Source organism: Schistocerca serialis, chromosome 3 (assembly GCF_023864345.2).
Source record: "Schistocerca serialis cubense isolate TAMUIC-IGC-003099 chromosome 3, iqSchSeri2.2, whole genome shotgun sequence".
Taxonomy (NCBI): domain Eukaryota; kingdom Metazoa; phylum Arthropoda; class Insecta; order Orthoptera; family Acrididae; genus Schistocerca; species Schistocerca serialis.
This window is the reverse complement of record NC_064640.1, coordinates 307,034,691-307,055,865: the sequence shown is the minus strand read 5'-3', so window position 1 is coordinate 307,055,865 and position 21,175 is coordinate 307,034,691. Positions and strand designations below refer to the sequence as shown.

At 39.2% G+C, this 21,175-nt stretch overlaps 1 protein-coding gene across 4 annotated transcripts in view; it reads left to right on the top strand.

Moving 5' to 3' along the window:
• The window catches only part of LOC126470100 (transmembrane protein 43 homolog), a 228,421-nt gene that overhangs the window by 7,502 nt on the left and 199,744 nt on the right, over nucleotides 1–21,175 (top strand). For 2 of the 4 annotated variants that reach the window (XM_050097669.1, XM_050097671.1), the window contains exon 2: nucleotides 12,451–12,591. In XM_050097669.1, coding sequence (XP_049953626.1) covers nucleotides 12,463–12,591 — 129 coding nt within the window. In that variant the 5' untranslated portion in view covers nucleotides 12,451–12,462. Of the gene's footprint in view, nucleotides 1–9,505; nucleotides 9,655–10,628; nucleotides 12,365–12,450; nucleotides 12,592–21,175 lie in introns of those variants that run through there. The other 2 variants (XM_050097672.1, XM_050097668.1) reach the window with 2 other exon arrangements.

Below are 21,175 nucleotides of genomic sequence, written 5' to 3'. Positions count from 1 at the left end.
AAACTGTTGATGGACTATGGATCAATGGTTAACTGAAAATGCTAATTTTGTTAAGCTGAGCTACAAAATATTATTGGCGTAACTGTGGGATAGTTTGTTGTAACCACAAAGCTATTCTGCAATTTTTAGAAGATAAATTATGAGTGTGGGTGAAATTGTATTTCTTCCACAACCTGTACACACAGTTTCCTGAAGTCGGAGAACATGTTCCCTACGTGAATGAAGAAAGAAAGGAGGGGAAAATAAATAAAGAAAAATATGAATACTTCAGGAATCTGAATTGTGTCCTTGCTGTAATGTAGCCAAACTAATTTTTAATCTTTGCAGAATGAACAATCATACAGCATGCCAGCAGCTTTGATGACATTAGTAATTGTTTATATAGTAGTGTGTATATCAAACTGACATTGTACACTAGTGAAAGTCATAGTGAAAGCTTGGTTTTTAACTTCTGCAGCCGACATATTCATCGCCAGAGAATTCAGCAGCTGTATCAGTATTAAAATTTCTTTCATACCTTCATTTTTTTTTCACTCCTAGTCAAAATTTTTACCAAAAGTATAAAAGTGTTATACATAATTGTTAAATTTACCTATCATGTCTGTATCACAGCTACACATTGGAATACCTTAGTATGCAACTGTGGTCATATTTTAAATGGGTAACTGGTGGATGGGTGGGAGAAATTAAGGCAGAGGGGGTGAGGGGGACGAATGTCAATAGCGTAGCAGATTCACATTCACTAAAACATTATAGTAACTGTAAAAAAAGTGCAACTGGGACTGAAAGATAAATAAGAAATAATACACTTGGTTATTTTCTTTGTGCCACATCAGTTGGGTCCCCAGATTTCAGTTTTAAGAGCAAGTTGTCAGAGGGAGGTGTTTGATTGCAGTTTCGGTAAAGATGTTTGTGAATTTCATTCCTACTTGCAAGATTAAAAATTTACATGTATAATTATGTGATATGGGGCCTATATCTATTGTTGTATCAGTGTAAGAAGACCCCTGACAGCCAGTAGTGCTGTTACCATTAACTGTGAAGTTAAAAGGCCTGCAGACAAAAAAAGTAGTCTTTGAAGAAGATATGACAACACTGAGGCTTTGCCTTGGAGACATTTACAAAATTGTGGTACACAATTGGTTCAAGTAGGTGCACGAAGCAGCCGTGGCCATGCCCAGCCCATTGAAACAGTTAGGGAGCCTCTTATGCCGACTTGGTTATATATCCAGACCAGTGTACCATGTTGCAACACTTGCGCAAGGAATCAAGAAATCTCCCCTGGGCTTTAACAAAGTTTTTACTGTAGTTATCATTATGTTGATTCCAGGAGGGAATCATTTCTGGTCCCACCACTCAACATTGGTCAGGATTTTATACCCACCACTAATTATTGAATTGTTACTCGTGCTTCCTGAGGAAGAAAATGAATTGGATAATGCTCTGACATATGATATTGGTAAAGAAATGGAGGAAATTTGTCAATAAGCCACAATACTTTTATTTTCGGCCCTAGTAGCAGCTTATTTATTGACATTACCTTGTTACAGTACTTCCTTCACAGTGGTTTATCTGTTGCTATTTAAAACTCATTCATCTTTAGAAAAGTATATTTACATCGCTGAACTTTAGAACAGTGTTGAAAGTTGTAGTAACTGTACTGATGCTGTAAACAGGAAGGCATGTAAAGTGAGGAGGACAATAATGTGATTCCATGTATCTAAATTCTATTTCCTGAATTTCTGCACTGCTGCAGCTATGTCCCTGTTGTAAGGGAGAAAACTTAATAATAAGTACAGAAGTGGCAAGCTGTAGGTATTAGTCCCTATTTTTTAAACTTTCTGATACACATTGTATATGCCTCCTTTTCAAGTATGTGATTATGTTTCTCTCTCTTATATTTGATGATAGTGTTAGCAGTTCACAAACTTCAGAGAATATGGTTGAGCCAGCCAGTATAAGAATGGTGCATACACTGGTAAAGTGATGTGAATATATACTTATGGCTATGTTAAGGGCAATCACCTTTTCCAAGGTATCAGAGAATTAGATAAATGGTAACATGAAAACCTTGTTGTCAGTGTTACTCTCTGCACTTTAAGAACTAGTGTCATCATTGTTATTATCTCCTGATCCAGTTACATCACTATAACTGTTTCAAACTATCAAACTGGAAGCATAAAAAGTTCTGGAATAGTGTCTGTGGTTCAGCTTCTCATAAAGCAAAATTGAAAGAGGTATGCGTAATTCTTAAGATAAGGTCTGCATTTCAAATATCTAAAAAATATTTTACATGGCCTTCAGTCTGAAAGCTTGTTAGTAAGTCTTGAGATGATTGTGAGATCACAATAGTCCTAGACAGATTATGTAAACTTAAGAATATACCATGGGGTAATGCTCACTGTGTCAATAGAATTCCTAAACTAGCTGTGCCAGTTAGGTGATGCTAAATGGTGAGCATCTCATGGAATTCAGACATTTGTGGCGGGCTTTTGGTTTTGTTAACCCATGTTTTCTGGGTAGTGACACTTAAAATGTCTCTCTTTCTATTAATATAAATTCTGGGTGAATGCCAGTAACCATTGTTGGGTGTGGTAAGGGAGAATGGAGTATGCAGGTCTTTTGTTTAACTACTTGAAATGTGAGGTTTTTTTGTCATCAGTTTGTTGACATCAATTTTTTTTTATTATTTTGATGTGGCCTGCTGCAGCTTCCTTTCGTATGCCAGCATCATCTTAGAGAATCACTCACTCAGTTTCCTTGATTATTTGTTGGATATATTCCAATCTATCTTCTATAATCTTTGCCCTACATCTTCTTGTACCATGCAAGTTATTACTTGATGTCTTAACACATCGTATGATCTTCTCTTCTTGTAGTCAGTGTTTTCCATATATTGTTGATTCTGTAGAGAACTTCCTCATTCCTTATCTTTCAGCATCCTACTGTAACATCACATCTCGGATGCTTCAGCTCAATTCTCTTCCTGTCTTCCTGCAGTCTTTGAACTAGTTCTATGAAATACTGTGCCCCAGCGGTACAGTCTCAGAAAATTCTTCATGAAATTAGGGTCTACATTTGATTACTAGCAGACTTCTAGTGGGTAAGGTGTAACCTATTAGATACTGCAGATTGTAAGTTTCAGATGAGTGTTCAGCCTGTTGACATGAAGAGCCTGCCAAATAAGTCTGTTTATAGGAAGTCCTCCAAACATTAGTGTGTGATCAAATATAACCTATAGTTCATAATATGTACCTTACAGTTAATACAGGATGAGGCAAGTATGTTAAAAGTATCCTGTTTTTCACACGAGATAGGTGGCACCAGTTGACTTCATTGAAATCTGTAAGAGAGGGAGGGGAAAAAATTAATTGCAAACTCATTATTCAAACTTCAAATAGAGCAAAAGCTGTGTGCCTCCTATGAGAATAAACTTGAGTACTGAAATACACTCCTGGAAATGGAAAAAAGAACACATTGACACCGGTGTGTCAGACCCACCATACTTGCTCCGGACACTGCGAGAGGGCTGTACAAGCAATGATCACACGCACGGCACAGCGGACACACCAGGAACCGCGGTGTTGGCCGTAGAATGGAGCTAGCTGCGCAGCATTTGTGCACCGCCGCCGTCAGTGTCAGCCAGTTTGCCATGGCATACGGAGCTCCATCGCAGTCTTTAACACTGGTAGCATGCCGCGACAGCGTGGACGTGAACCGTATGTGCAGTTGACGGACTTTGAGCGAGGGCGTATAGTGGGCATGCGGGAGGCCGGGTGGACGTACCGCCGAATTGCTCAACACGGGGGTCGTGAGGTCTCCACAGTACATCGATGTTGTCGCCAGTGGTCGGCGGAAGGTGCACGTGCCCGTCGACCTGGGACCGGACCGCAGCGACGCACGGATGCACGCCAAGACCGTAGGATCCTACGCAGTGCCGTAGGGGACCGCACCGCCACTTCCCAGCAAATTAGGGACACTGTTGCTTCTGGGGTATTGGCGAGGACCATTCGCAACCGTCTCCATGAAGCTGGACTACGGTCCCGCACACCGTTAGGCCGTCTTCCGCTCACGCCCCAACATCGTGCAGCCCGCCTCCAGTGGTGTCGCGACAGGCGTGAATGGAGGGACGAATGGAGACGTGTCGTCTTCAGCGATGAGAGTCGCTTCTGCCTTGGTGCCAATGATGGTCGTATGCGTGTTTGGCGCCGTGCAGGTGAGCGCCACAATCAGGACTGCATACGACCGAGGCACACAGGGCCAACACCCGGCATCATGGTGTGGGGAGCGATCTCCTACACTGGCCGTACACCACTGTTGATCGTCGAGGGGACACTGAATAGTGCACGGTACATCCAAACCGTCATCGAACCCATCGTTCTACCATTCCTAGACCGGCAAGGGAACTTGCTGTTCCAACAGGACAATGCACGTCCGCATGTATCCCGTGCCACCCAACGTGCTCTAGAAGGTGTAAGTCAACTACCCTGGCCAGCAAGATCTCCGGATCTGTCCCCCATTGAGCATGTTTGGGACTGGATGAAGCGTCGTCTCACGCGGTCTGCACGTCCAGCACGAACGCTGGTCCAACTGAGGCGCCAGGTGGAAATGGCATGGCAAGCCGTTCCACAGGACTACATCCAGCATCTCTACGATCGTCTCCATGGGAGAATAGCAGCCTGCATTGCTGCGAAAGGTGGATATACACTGTACTAGTGCCGACATTGTGCATGCTCTGTTGCCTGTGTCTATGTGCCTGTGGTTCTGTCAGTGTGATCATGTGATGTATCTGACCCCAGGAATGTGTCAATAAAGTTTCCCCTTCCTGGGACAATGAATTCACGGTGTTCTTATTTCAATTTCCAGGAGTGTATCTGCAGAGATGACTCATAGCCTGAACTCTAGTAAGGGTATAAAGTTTCATGCTGCCACTGACATCAATGTACACACTTTCAATTCAATCATGTTGTAAAACTAAGAGCTTGTGTACTGAATTCAATAGAGTGATCCAGTTGCTAATAATATAGTTGTGCTTGTGTGAGCGTGTGCACGCAAAATGCAAGCTATTTGTGGCTGGGTTGTACAGGATTGATCACCTAAAATTTGCACTGCAAATATTGGAAAAAAATGGAAAGTACTATTGATTGTTAGGTAATCAACAGATTGTAATAATACTTACTTGTACAAACATACATTTTTAAATGGAACAATGCCTATTGATGTTAACAAACTAAAAGTAGGGTAAATTAGAACTGCAGGATTCTAGTGCGAATTGTGTATGAGATATCGTATTTTCAAAAATTCCCACACTGATACTTGTCCAATACTTGTGAAAGCACACACTAAACAACTGAAGTGCATACACTAGTTATGTGTGGATTATGACAAATAGTGAGACAATTGATCATCACAGGTTGTGTTCAAAATGACCACCACAGCAGCAATACACACTTCCAATGTGGTATGGAACAATTGCTGCACATGTGCTAGCATTTCAGCAGAGATGTCAGAGCAGGCTGCAGTAATGTCATTGCATATCATCGGGTGTAGTTGGTATGTCCTTGCAGGGAGCATGTTTCAGCATTCTGCACTGGAAAAAGTCTAAAGGCCTGTAATACAAGGAACGGGATGGCCATGAACAGCCATCATGTTGGTGCCATAGGTTCCTCCTAGTCTGCAGAGGAACGTCTGAGAGCATCTGTCCAAGATGGTCTGTTGGGAGGCCGCAATACTGGTGCACATTCAGTGTTCCATCCATGAAAAGTGATTCTGAGCTGATCACTATCCGACACCATATATTCACACTCCATGGATGCTGACATTCCACCTGAAGAAGCCAATGGGGATTGTCAACAGATCAATAGTACATGTTTCGGCAGTGTACCTGCTCATGATTGGTAAATGTGGCTTCATTTCTAAACAAGATACCTAATACATCTGGAGTACCCTGTCTTAATACCCACATACAGAAGTTACACGATTTTTCGTAATCGTTGACGTGCAGCTCTTGATGGTGAGACATATTTTAGGGATGGAACCTATGTCGATGGAGAATGCGTGGGGACACTTGCCTGACTTATGCCACTCCCTTGTGTTGTTGCGTGGGAGCCAACATGCGGATCAGTTACAACAGGAGCAAGAACATTAATTGCTCGTCTTTTGTCGTCACTTGCTTCCTTCAATTATGTAGTCTTGGGTATTACACTACAACATTCATATAACCGGATGAAGAGGTTGATAAATAATTGCTGATACAGTTGAATTATGTTGGGATATCTTGTTGCAAACACTGTAAAAGAGCAAACTGCATTCTTCCTACACTCTCCATACATCATGAACATGTTGGTGTTTTCTGCATTGGTAAATCCTGTTGTCCACTCACGACCTACTGATTGGACCGTCACACACTAACTCACTAGCAAGTCACACTGCACTCCAGGAACACGCAACCTAGCAATTACGCAGGTTGAATGGCACAAACAAGTGTCAGTGTCGAAACTTTCGAAAATGAGATATCTCGTAAATGACTCACGCTAGACTTCTGCAACAAACACCACTGACATTCTAATTTACCCTACTTTTAGTTTGTTATTGTCAATAGGCATAGTTCAATTTAAAAAAATGTATGTATGCACAAAAAATACACTTTGTAAGTATTATTACAATCTGTTGATTAGCTAAAAGTATGAACCCTTGACTACCAATCCAAACTGCAGATCAATAGCACTTTCCATTTCTGCAATAATTTTAGGTGATTTACTGTGTATAGCAAGGTGGCATGTGCCAGAAGCACACTAATTAGCCTACAAGTGTGCACCAGTTCTTCTGGCTGAACAGGGATTGCCCAATTTTTATGGAAAAAAGAAAAGTACAAAAAGGAAATGAATTTCCTGTGCAGATACCAAAAAAATTACAAATTTCCACCATGGTCCAGATGTCAACTGATAGTGCGTATAGTGTTCATTATGAAATAATGTGTGTACAATTTGTGCAGTGATCTGTAAGCAATGAATTAACATTGTAGAGCCAGCTTATTACATTATTAAACAACTTCTTTGCAAAACGGTATTGAACACTTCGGTTAAACTGAATGGGGTTGCGTTGTTCTCAACAGTGTGGCATAGTACCCGGGAGTATGGAGACACCAGTCTTCATCCAGCTATCCTGATTCAGGTTTCCTGTGCTTTCCATAAATTACTTAAAGAAAATACCAGGATGGTTTCTACTAAAAGACCAGTCCCAATCTTGATCATAGAATGCAGGCTTTACTGGCTGGTATTAACTTCTTTTTAAAACTTCTGGGCTGAAAGGCCATGGTCAATGTGTGAAACTTTCCCCTAATGTTTCATCTCCGGTTGTGGGAGCCATCCTCAGCTGGAAATGAAATGTTAGGGGAAAGTTTTACATATCAACCATAGCCTGTCACCTAGAAGTCCTTAGTTGACCTCTTCTGTCTGTGATTGACTCGGGTAAAATATTTGAAATGCACCAACCATGCTCAGTAACATCACTTTACTTTGGAGTATTACTGCAGCTACTTCCAGAGCCACATAAGTTTCCTTTTACTGTCAAAAATTAATTTTAATCGTTTTCAGATAAAACTTGTCCCACAAAATTGAATATTTTTCCTTTAATCATATCTTGTGTGTTCCCAATTTCAGCACTTATTTTTTTTGTTCTTGCGACACTTGTGACAGTCATTACTGACTCATCACAAATATACCCAAATGTCTCACTTTCAGGGTTGATGTCTTCATTACTTGAATTGCTGGTAGTGGTTGTCAGGTTTCTTTGGTAGCTTATATTTGGAACATGCCCCAACTGAAATATAATGAGACCTGTAACTGCAAAAGCTGGTAACACTTAGTTCTTCAAATTTGGTTGTTTCTTTTCCATAATGTTTTCAGTACTGAAGGGAAATCTTATTTTGTTGGATTGGGAAGAGAGATTCCCGACCCAAGCTTTTATGTAAGGAACTGTCATCAGTATCATTTCATCAGACATTGAATTCCAAAATCCATGGGCTGACACTAGCAAATGGCAAATGAGAAAATAAACCATCATCATCCAAGTATTGCTAAGTGATACCAGTGGAAAAGTGAAATTGCAGTTGCCACCTGCAACCACATTGTCAGTTTAATTCTTGAGCCCAGGGTGCAAAGACATTCAAACATAACAATTCCAGTGCAGTTCTATCCCTGTTGCTGGGCCAGGTAGTTAACAAGGACTGTGGCTTAGGCACAATGTAGGAAGGTAGAAAGTTATCATCTATGAATATGACAAATATTAACATCAGTGCTACCTTTGTGTGATTATTAATAGTTTAATGTCTGTTAGGGAGGGGCATTGGTTTTATTGTGATGGACTACAATTTTTGCAGAGATGTCCTTTAATTTTTACCAGGTTTATTTCAATAATCTTTCAGTCATTTCTTAGCTGGTTATAGCCCACGTGTTATGTTGGTATACATGATTTCTTATATCTTGTTGTGCTTATTAAGGAAGTTTCCTGCCCCTACCGAGTGAGTGCAGTGCTGACACACTGGACTCATGTTCAGGGTGGTGATGTTTCAAATCACTGTATGCCCATCCAGATTTAGGTTTTTCATGAATTCCCTAAACGTTTTAAGACAAATGCCTGGGGGATTCCTTTGAAAGGGCATAGCAGTTTCTTTCCCCCCATCAGGTAAATTTAACTAGTTGACAGGATGCTAAAACCAATCATTTTTTCCTTCCTTCCTTCCTTTTCTTGTCCTTTTCTCTTTAGAGAGAGAGAGAGAGAGAGAGAGAGAGAGAGAGAGAGAGAGAGAGTACTCGGAATACAGAAGGGCTTGCCCTGTGGAGGTAGACGATATGGACTGCAGGTCTTAGAGGTTTGGAAAAAACTTTATAGAATAGAGAGGGGGAGGGAAGGCTGTTACAAGTTCATGTGGCTGGTGGCTGGTGGCTGGTCTTGGTGAGCAGAGGCTGGCAGCAGAAGCTATCTGTTCTGTTTGAAGGTTAAGTCCAAGAGAGCAAATACTCTGCACCCTGCCCTCAAAGATGCACCATTGACCACAGTGTGACGTGTTTCTCTCATTCCCTATTAGCTTAACATGGTGGCTTGGGTAGTCAGATCCCATAGTTCGCAGGCACATAGGCCCTGGGAAGGTGTAAGAAGTAAACTTGGGAAAATGTTTGAAAGAAACAGCTGTTTGAAATAAAATTATGCATAACAATTGTAGAATATGCTTAGACTGGCTGGCTATCCTTTGAGATTTTGCTATATGTACAATGTCTAATCAATGCAATGACATGGGACTTTGTAATGAGAGCACATGTAAATGAATACCTTAAAAATTTGCTGCAAATGAATGGTAAGTACCAGTAAATTTTTTTTTCAGTAAATGTATTACTGTAGACTAATTAAGTGCCATTATTTGTTGGACTGTTTTTCTGGGTAAGATTTGCCACTGTTTTTACTTGCAGTGGAATTATAAGCAAGTTCCTGTCTGCCTTAGAAGATGTAGTAAAAATTTATTTGTTTTTCAGTAGTGTAACATTTGCTGTATCTCAGTTTGAGTGTAAGCCATTCTGAGTGAATGCAGTACATTAAATCACACGGTGGAATGATATGCTTTGGAATGCGCAGAATTGTGATGCAGCATGGTGAAATGTATGTAAACAACTTTATTCCTATTTTCTTGCATACTAGAATGGTTAAGTCTATGTTTAGCTTTTGTAGGTAAATACTGTGAATTTTATTATTTAGACTTTTTTAGCACTATAAACTATTATCCAGTCACAGGATTGAAAACTGGAGCAAAACTGAAAGAAGCAAGTTAAAGAAAAATCCATCAGTTGGAATGGAAGAGGCGCACTAGTAAGTTGAAAAAAGAGAGCGGTCATAAATCAGTGTTATGTGAAAACACTACAAAATAAGTTGCCCAACTTACAAAAAATACTGAATGCTAATTGGTCTCAATAATTTCAACTTTTGAATCAGTACAGTTGATGAGTTTTAGACTGAAGCAAGTGTTATTTTGATGAAGATATTTGCATTCAGTTGTAAATTGGTATACGAGAAACAGAAAATGCTGAATAAATTACTTTACTTACTTGTAGTGCTTTATTCAAGTCTAATTACAATCCTTTGAACAGTTAAAAGCAAATTTTCTCTCCAGCCTTCTGTACTAGCTTTTAAAAAAACGGTAATGACTTGTTTATTACTTCTGTCCCATTCTCAGATTTCAGTCTTGGATTTAAATGCCTTATAACATTTTGGTGTTATCCAATGATGGCTCTAGAAACAAAAAAGAAGAAGCATTTCTGTTGAGTTTTCTAATCCTTATGTGTGATTTTTTTTTTTTCTGTTTTCTTGTAGTATTGTTTAGTGTAGTTATGCAGCAGTGAAAATAGATTATTGGGAATTTGTATTTAAACTTCTTTTTGTGTATTGATGGCATTGCTTAATATTTTCATTATTTATTTTATTCTTCTTTCTGTTGCAGTTCTCCAGTAGTATGACTACGTCTCTTTATTGGCAGAGACAAGTGCATGGCTGCATGCATATATAATCTCCGCCCCCCTCTCCCTCCACCCCCCCCCCCCCCCCCATTTCCTCTCCATGTGAGGTGGTACAGCAGTTACGATGCTGAAGTTATGTTTGTTTGTCAGAAGTATGTTAAATTTTGTTTCTGATCACCATCTGGTGAGCAAGATGTATGAAACAGGCGAAATACCCTCAGACTTCAAGAAGAATATAATAATTCCAATCCCAAAGAAAGCAGGTGTTGACAGATGTGAAAATTACTGAACTATCAGTTTAATAAGTCACAGCTGCAAAATACTAACACGAATTATTTACAGACGAATGGAAAAACTGGTAGAAGCCGACCTCGGGGAAGATCAGTTTGGATTCCGTAGAAACACTGGAACACGTGAGGCAATACTGACCTTACGACTTATTTTAGAAGAAAGATTAAGGAAAGGCAAACCTACGTTTCTAGTATTTGTAGACTTAGAGAAAGCTTTTGACAATGTTGACTGGAATACTCTCTTTCAAATTCTAAAGGTGGCAGGGGTAAAATACAGGGAGCGAAAGGCTATTTACAATTTGTACAGAAACCAGATAGCAGTTATAAGAGTTGAGGGACATGAAAGGGAAGCAGTGGTTGGGAAGGGAGTAAGACAGGGTTGTAACCTCTCCCCGGTGTTATTCAATCTGTATATTGAGCAAGCAGTAAAGGAAACAAAAGAAAAATTCGGAGTAGGTATTAAAATCCATGGAGAAGAAATAAAAACTTTGAGGTTCGCCGATGACATTGTAATTCTGTCAGAGACAGCAAAGGACTTGGAAGAGCAGTTGAATGGAATGGACAGTGTCTTGAAAGGAGGATATAAGATGAACATCAACAAAAGCAAAACAAGGATAATGGAATGTAGTCTAAGTCGGGTGATGCTGAGGGAATTAGATTAGGAAATGAGGCACTTAAAGTAGTAAAGGAGTTTTGCTATTTGGGGAGCAAAATAACTGATGATGGTCGAAGTAGAGAGGATATAAAATGTAGGCTGGCAATGGCAAGGAAAGCGTTTCTGAAGAAGAGAAATTTGTTAACATCCAGTATTGATTTAAATGTCAGGAAGTCATTTCTGAAAGTATTTGTATGGAGTGTAGCCATGTATGAAAGTGAAACGTGGACGATAAATAGTTTCTACAAGAAGAGAATAGAAGCTTTCGAAATGTGGTGCTACAGAAGAATGCTGAAGATTAGATGGGTAGATCACATAACTAATGAGGAAGTATTGAAAAGGATTGGGGAGAAGAGAAGTTTGTGGCACAACTTGACCAGAAGAAGGGATCGGTTGGTAGGACGTGTTCTGAGGCATCAAGGGATCACCAATTTAGTATTGGAGGGCAGCGTGGAGGGTAAAAATTGTAGAGGGAGACCAAGAGATGAATACACTAAGCAGATTCAGAAGGATGTAGGTTGCAGTAGGTACTGGGAGATGAAAAAGCTTGCACAGGATAGAGTAGCATGGAGAGCTGCATCAAACCAGTCTCAGGACTGAAGACAACAACAACAACAACAACAACAGAGCTTTTTCCTCATATTCACCTCAAATCCATCCAAATACTGTGAAGTATCCTACAGTTAAGTCCAAAACTGATTGTTTCCCTCTACTTGTATTTTATTTGTAGTGACCTTGTAAAAGTGTTTCTTAAATCCTAATATGAGAAGAAACACTCTGTGAAACGTTTGATTTGTCACAGTGCAGCTGTGTAAACAGCAGCCAAAGTGAGGAAACTAGCCTTGAAATACTTTGCTGCTATATGATGCAACTGAACTGATATCCCAGTCTACTGTAGTATTGTTAATTTTATGGTATTAAGGTAGTTTTGAAAATTTTCTTTTTATTATTTCATGCTAAAGCATTTTAATGTGGTATAATATTTTCTGTTTGTTGTTAGCACCCTGCTACTATGCCCCGTCAACAGATGGGTTCACACCGTGCTCATAATGCGAGAATAAAACGGAAAGGCACATGGTTTTCCCTTCTTTTGGGGTTTGTTACCTGTGTGTGTGGAATATCTCTACTTTTGTGGAATGAGGTAATTTCTTTTGCTTTATTAATTATTGATTATGATGTCTGATAAATGAAATTTGATGTTGCATGATAATGAATCGGAGAAACGTTACAGCCCAATCCTACCTGTATCTGCTTTTCTGTAAAAAAAAAAAAAAAAAAAAAAAAAAAAAAAATTGTCATTTAAAATATTCTGAATAAATCATATCAAATCACAACTGATTATTTGATATGGTAGAACCATTTTGATGATAAAGTGAGTTGCCATTAGTTATTTAGTATATTTATGTTTTGTGTTCTGTGAAGTTATTGAGTTAAATACTCAAGGCGACAGAATTTATAAGTTGTAGAACCACATCTGCACAGTTTTACAGTAGAGCAGAAAGGACAAATGTCGTAAGCATATCTGGAACAGTGATGTATAAGTGAAAACGTGAGAGGTTATAGCAAAAAATTTTTCTTTTCTGTTGTAGATGTTGACTACATAATCTGAAATTATCCATACTCAGTGTGGGGCATGTACATAATGAGGAAAATCTCTCTTGAAAAGTCTCTAAATACGTAATTGTGCTATTGTGTACCTCAGTAATATAGTGAGAGTTGTTAAATCTTTAACTGTATGCTACGAGTAGAGTTGTTGTGCAGGTTTCAGCCCGTGTCTTAAAACGTGGCCTGCATGGTACATGGGCCAGTGTAGCTGACTTGTCATACTATACAACTGAGTACATTGCTGGCCTGTCAATTTCCCAGCCCTCCTAGTTGTTTATTTGATGGGCCAGTCTGTTGTCTCTGCTGCATTACGTTCTGTCTCTGTCTGCAAAGCACTGTTGTTACTTCCACTTGTAGTTTTGATTAATTATACAGTGTCGGGTTGACAGTGGTTTTAATAGGTGGGTGTTCCCTGTAGTGCCAGTTCATACATTGGTTTTACTTACAACCAGTTCGAGTACCCACAAAGGTATTTTTTATGATTAGAAGTTTGTGTGTCAAAGGAATAACAGTTACACCATACCTTTACTCTGGAAAGATTCATTTAATTATAATACTTCTTTCCAAATCGTGCAAGTGAGCATACATTGACGAAATTAATACATTGCATTCTTGAAGTGTGGAATCTGACAACCACAATGCATTGACGCATGGCAAGACTCACATAGCACACAGTGTCGAAGTAAAACTTTTACCTCTTAAAGTTCAGGATTTGGCAGACATGCAACTTGCACTGCAGTAATATAGACATGCTGCAGCAATGAATATCGAGAGCAGAGTGCACAATGCAGTGGGCTGGTGAGACAACCGGCAGATAGGCCAGCCTACTAGCCTACTGACAGTGGCGAGACAGACTAGACTGTGGCCTGCACAGGCCAGCACAAAGGACAAGGGCTGGGCAAGCTGAAACTTGTACATTCATGACTCTAGCTACAAAGGTAAACGATGCCATTTAAGATTAAGTATGAATATGAAAATGAAAGTAAGGGAGAGGGTGAAACTGGTGTTAATGCAAAGCTTTTTTGCTATTGAAAAGTGTGGAATAATTTTTTATTTTTTATTTATTTTTGTATTCCATTTGAGCCCTCACTCAGTCAGCACATCACAGCTGTAAAAAGTCATGAGTTATTAAGTCTGTGCTAGCCCACTATTCTTGAGATCTTCTTTGATCTGTACTAGATTTTCGTATGTTACTAGCATCTTTACCATGGCTGTGGGAGTAATTGTACTATATCTGTAACACAACAGTGTTACTGTGCCCATGACAGCAGTGAAAGTGCCATTATATTGAGATTCATGACAGTGTAAATGACCTTTATGTAAATGTTCTGCCAATGAGAAAGCTTAAAGGTAAAACATTTCTGAAGAGTTAAGAAAGGATACATGTTTGTGTTACATTCACATATTCTCAGATATTTTTACAAGTCCTAAATGTTTAACTCTCTAATTTTTGTTAAGACTTCAACAAATGTAACTATAATATTATTCACATTGCTCCAAGAGAATGACCCCTTTTTGCATTATGTCCCTCAAATAAAATAAAATATCATGTAAGCTACAACCACATTGTTTAATTTAAATGAGACTGTATTTTCTCTCTTTTTGTGCACAATTACACCATACTAGCATCATAAAATACTATAGCAGAAGACATTTATGACTGTAACTTTTAAAGGAATTGCTAGAACAGAACAAAGTATTACTAGAAACCTGAAGCAGATCAGGATGTGCTAAGTGATAAATGCAGAGTTAATACTTATATCTGGGCCTTTCAGTGCCTCCTGAATGTTTGATGAGGTATATAAACAGACAATGTTAAGGGAAACAGTTAATACGTTATCTCTGTGAGCATCCAGTGGAAGTCATTGTGCTTCACCAATCATGAAAGTGGCCAATAGCTATGCTGCAGCATTCTAATAGATCAATGACAATTATTTTCATGAAGAATGACTTTTTACCATGGCATTGCAGCTCGTATGAAGATACCTGTATCATAATGCATGGCATTGCATCTTGTACGATGATGCCTGTATCATAATGCATTGTTGGATGTAGGAGAACCAGGTGAAATAAAAATTGAACTGAATGTTATAATTTGTGATGACATTCTTACATGACACCATGCAATGCCATGGTAAAAAGTCATTCTTCATTAAAATAATTGTCATTGATCTATTAGAATGCTGATGCACAGTTTTTATGTCGGGGTATTACTACACATAAGCTTCCACAATTTGACAATATGTAAATTTTAAAAAATGCATGTTGAACAACCAAATACTTCTACTGTAGATTGCATGCACTTTGTGCATGTGCAAGAGTGAGTGGAATAACAGAAAATTCTATGAAATTGTGCAAACATTTGAAACACTGTGATTTATCTGTGATCTCACTTATCTTCTTCAGTCAGCAAACATCTTGGACATAAACACTTAAAGGGGTGTTATTGTTCCTTGATAAACTATCTTGTTATAGAACCACCATCTTTTCAAGAAAGACCAGCAGTGACAGCAGCCAGTCTAACATTGCAAGCTTCTTCCATGTGTGCTTATTTGTACACTGTCCAGTTACAGTGATGTGACCGCTTGTGCAAATCCTGAACAACCACCTTTCACAGCATGGACCTCTGCAACAGGAGTGTCAGTGGGGGTTCCAGAAGGTACTGACAAGGATGTGGAGCCATAACAACTCCATGGCCATCTGTGCTAGGTTACTCAGTTGAGGATCCACAGCACATACAGCCTGATCGAGGTGCTGCCATAGGGTCTTGATTGGGTGTAAATCTGGGGCATTTAGTGACCAGGGCATCATGGTAAATTCATCCTGGTGCTCTTCAAACCATGCATGTACACGGTGAAGTGTGTCACATTTCATTGTCCTGCTGGTAGATGGAATTGTGCCAAGGAAAAACAGACAGCATGTAGGGGTGGACATGGTCACAGAGGATAGATGAATACCTGTGTTGATCCATTGTTCCTTTAAAAATGACAACAATCACCCAGGGAATGCCACAAAATCATTCCCGAGACCATAGTACTCCCTTCTCCAGCCTGGACCGTTTGAATGATTGTCACAGGGTGTTTGCTTTGAGATATTTCATGCCCTATGCACCAGTAGTCACACGCTTGATGAATTCAGCTGAAAAGGCCACTTGTCAGTCATTGGACATCCAGTTGTGGTACTGGTGTGCAGATTGCAGCCTTTTTTGCCAATGAGCAGCAGTGAGCATGGGTGCATATGCAGCAACGTTCACTGAACGGGCATTGAGGAGACACTGTTGACAATCCCTTGGTTTATATGGGTTGACAGTTGCGCGTGTCATTTGCCAGGGTGCCAGTTGTGGATAGTGCCATTTTGCAATGCACAGTATACTTTAACTGCAGTGGCACATGAACAGCTTACAGACTTTGCCATTTTGGATGTGCTTCCACTCTTGGCCTGAAATTCAATGATTGTTCTGTTTTGGGAGTGAGGTAAATGGCTCCATTTCTGCATTACAATAATGACTGGACTATTTTCTGCATCCCCCTAACACACTTCATCTACCCTCCACTGCTAGTGCTACTGTCTGCCATCTGTGAGTGGTTAAATAGGCGGTGGTCACACTAGTGTGACTGGGTTGTGTAGTTCTGGAAAAGCTTGCTTAACCATACCCTGTGTGGTGGCCATTAGCTAGCAGTCATTGGGCTGAACTTGAGTTCATATTATAGTTTGTTACTCAGAAGTGTTTTGAGAATGACTCCATCTTGTGATAGATATTTGGACTTTCGGTATTATTCTGCTTTCAAGCCAAGATTTTTCATTAATTCCACAAAATAGGTCATGGATTACAAATGTTATCCATCAACACTTTATTGAATGCACTGAAACACAGAATAAATGAGCTCAGTTCATAAAGTTACTGATCTTGTGTATTTTTCAGGACTACAAATAAAATCAATAGGAATTAACACAACCTGGATTATGATGGTGAGAATCCCTTGTAGACAGAGATGAAAGCAACAACTTTGCTGAAATGGTATTAGAGATGGTAGATGTAGACCTTATAGCGGTAGGTGGGCCTCACTATACTCAGGTCCCAAGCAGTTCCAATCATTGTGAACAAGTTACATGATCAGTCCAAAGAATATCTACAAACAACAATGGCAGAGCAGAGTAGTCATCAATACTTTAGCTAGCTGTGGAGAACAATACATTAGCTGTCAAACAGAAGTAAGAATGAGCTTGCGTCTGTTTGGTCTTAAATCAATCAGCTGACAGTCCCCAAATGACCTGCTGGGTGGAGGTGCTGTGCTGCTCACCTCTACCTAGATGTAATGAGGCATATTGATAGTATTTTATCATCCATTGATATGTCATGCGTAATTAAGACTAGTGGTGATGAGTCAGTAAAACTGTCAGCAGCTGCTTCTGAAGAATGTGCAGTTTTGTATTTTTAGATTGAGGGCATTTCATCCATCAAGTGTTTTGGGAACTGATAGTTAACATGTTTAAGAAACACAGTTCCACTAATTTGACAGAGATGAAGTAAGTCTTCAACAATGATGCTACCCACATCCCTCCTCCCCCCTTCCTCCTCCAAATCTAAAGTAAAGAGAGTAGAGAGTGTAGTCCAGACAATGTTTACTTTCATTTCTGTAAGTAGACACATCAACAAAGTCATGCGTAAAGAAATTCAGAAGACTACAATTGACAATGGTTGTGTTAGAGCACATATTCTTAAGCTGCTTCAAAGAAACACTGCAACAACAGCATGTATATGCACTGGCATAGGTAGAATACTTTCCAAGCGTGTTCTGAATTAACCCCCTTACATACGTGATTTTGTTGCAAACTATGTTTAAAAAAATAGTATTTTTTATTAATGTAAAAGTCCTATAATGAATGATATTACACATAGACATATAGAAGATAACTTTTAATGCTGAAAATAATGAGTTAAAAATTTCAAGTTTCTGTTCATATGTGAAGTTGAACCACGTATTTCACAATGGTTTCCTGTGAATGGAAATCTTGAAGGAGCTGGGTGGAGCACAATGGACAGATTTCTTGTACCACTGGTGAGCACCTGTCAGTCATCTGACGAACTGTCGTCACTATCAGTTTCTAATGAAGTGACACCACATTCTTCTTAACATCAAGTTGCTAAATTCAATGTGCAACTCAGAATCACTGCAGCTCTCCAGTTTGGGAAGCAAAGTGTAAACAGTACTACAAGACAGAGGTTGAAATTATGCATTTTGTTGTCAAGTATCCCAAGATGCACACAGTAAAGAAGAGATCTAGTGGCAACCACCTCAAAAAAAGTGACAGATTCTAAAAATATAGGAATGGATGCTCTCTAGCAGCCACATGTAACTATTATTGCTGAAATGGATACAAGCGAGGTTTTATTTTTTTCAATGGTTGTTCTTAAGTTGCCTGAGTGCACATGAGATTTTAAGTTCCTCTGAAAATAATGCGATAACTTGGAACTTTATGTTAAGGGACTAAGACTCTTCTGCATCCATCTTGCACCTCAGATCTGGCACTCTTTTCTCTTCCCAATGTGGGGGGGGGGGGGGGGGGGGAGAGAGAAACATTAATGGGTGTGACAGAGTCCCTGGTAGTGGCCATGTTTGCCTACAAGCTGTTGCCATATGAATTTCCCCTATTAGGCATATTGAGCATTCACCATGCAATTTTAGTCAAGGCTACATGTATACAACACTGAGAGCTCTTTTGCAAAATATGAAAGTAAGTTTTGGATAAATCACTTTGTTTCTCAAATACTTCAATTTGACTTAGGACTTCGTAGTGTTTCATGCCAGTGAGTACATAGTTTCTTAAAAGTCTAACTGATCTACAGTCAGCTGATTATGTTAAAAACTTGAGTAATCATTTAGAATATTGTATATCACCTCAGCACAATTCCAATATAAGTTGCGACTATAATTCCATACTGCTCATGTGCCCGTTAATGGAAGAAAAGTTAGTGTGACTTGTATATCTGAGCAAGAGAAAGATTTAATCAATGGCAAAATCTACTAGCAGGGGGCAAAAAGGAAACGTATTTGCGATCAGATTGATTTCATTTTAGCTACCGGTAATTGTTGGAGCTAGTCAGCAGTTGTAGGGAAGACATTAGAAGATTATTGTTACTGCATCTAAGGGTGACATTTCAAAAATTGTACTTTATATGAAAGATCTGGCTCCAAGGATCTGAATTACAAACAAGCTATGAGGTAATTAATGAAGAGGCAAGTCCCGCCATTGTTGAATGTCCAGCTGTTTAAGTAATAATATTGCAGGAATATTCATTGATTTAGTGAACTGAAGATAATCTTTTCAGATGGTGGTCATCTGATTATTACAATTTATTATATATTTACCTTTCAGTGGTAGTACCAGAACCAGAATTTTGTTCTTCCACTGGGTACAAAGATAAAGCGTTGATCTAAGGAACACTAAACATATCAGTAAAGTAGTATGACTGAGACACACACACAAAAGTGTAAAAAAATCTTAAACTTATAACTGTGAGCACTAGTTTATTGCATTACACTACGAAGGTGACTCTATCTTCATTTAAAAATTGCGTGACTCAATAATGTTTTGCACAAAGATAGCAAACCCCATTCTATAAGCTGGAAATATTTCACTTCTTAATTTGTCTGCATTGCACGCGCGCACGCGTGCGTGCACATACTTGAAGTTAGTGATAGAGGGCACTGACAAGCAATCTGTTCTGTAAGAACACTGTCTATTTAATAGGGGGAAAACTGCAGTCTGTAGGTTCTAATAATATCATTGTGTAAATGACAAAAGCAAACATTTGTGGTGTGATATTGTTGTGTGCAATGAATAATCCATAGTTTACTGCATGCAGTTGGTCAGTGCCATCACTATTAGACGTGATGTGAGATGTGAAACATGATTCATACTAAATGAAGAAAACTGCTGACATTAAACATGAGTGGATACAGGTACGAGCATGGGCACAGACTTGGGATGGGATGGGATGGGATTGAGTGCGTGCATGTAAGCATGAGAGAGAGAGAGAGAGAGAGAGAGAGAGAGAGAGAGAGAGAGAGAGAGAGAGAGAGAGAGAGAGAGAGACTGACTGATTCTATGCAAATAGCTTCAGACTGTGCTAGTGCTTAAAGTGTCCTTGTTACTTTCAGACCAAAGTGCCAGATTTCAGTGATGCATTGGAAATTGTAAGTAGATGAATGGAACAAGTGCAGGGCTGTGGTCTCAGGTGTGTATTGGTTACTGTAATGTGCATTTGTGAACGCCACTCAGTTTGGAGGAGAGAATAAAAACACAGAAAAAATGTTTTAGAAAGTGAGTTGTAATAAATGTTGAGAAATAATCAGTGTGGATATCATGAAAAATACAAATACAGTGTTTATCTTCATGGCAAGAGTGTACACCTCGAAATAATTGACTGGTGTTTCTGAGTGTTCACTGGCATATTGTGTCCTGACCAATAGGATGCCCAGCATATTAGGGGGACATAAATCTTAAACGATGCATTGGATGTGCATGTGAGATATGCTGATAATGCTAATTCCCAGGACCTATTAGAACCTGTGAAATGCCTTGTGTGGAGAATGAGAGAACAGATCTACAAAGAATCATAAAAGTGTCACTGAAAGTGTCCTGGATGCAAAGCAAACTAGTATTGCTGACTGTACTGGTCTACTGCCATGCTCTAACTCACGACAATTGTCGTCACACACAACTGAGTTTAGGTGTGTGGTGAAGAATTCCCATCATAAGAAATACTCTTCTATTAAGGTGAAGATAGATATTGGTGGATAAAATTTAAGAGAATTCTAGAATGTGCTTTAAACATTTAAGTGCTGATGAAGTTATGAGGTATGAGAATGACCTTCAGTGGTTCAGTAGCTGTATTACAAAAGTTTCTAAGAAAGCAGAGAGATCTTCATCAGAGATTTAAATGAAGCCAACCCTTGTCACCAAACTGACAAATGCTGAATGAAGTCACAGTAAGATACAGAGTAATACAAAAACAATTCAATGAATTTGGAACTGAAATTTTATCTACTAATCGGATGGAAAAAGCCCAAGTATTTACACTGACACTGAAATGGAGAATAGCTCACAGAAGTTTT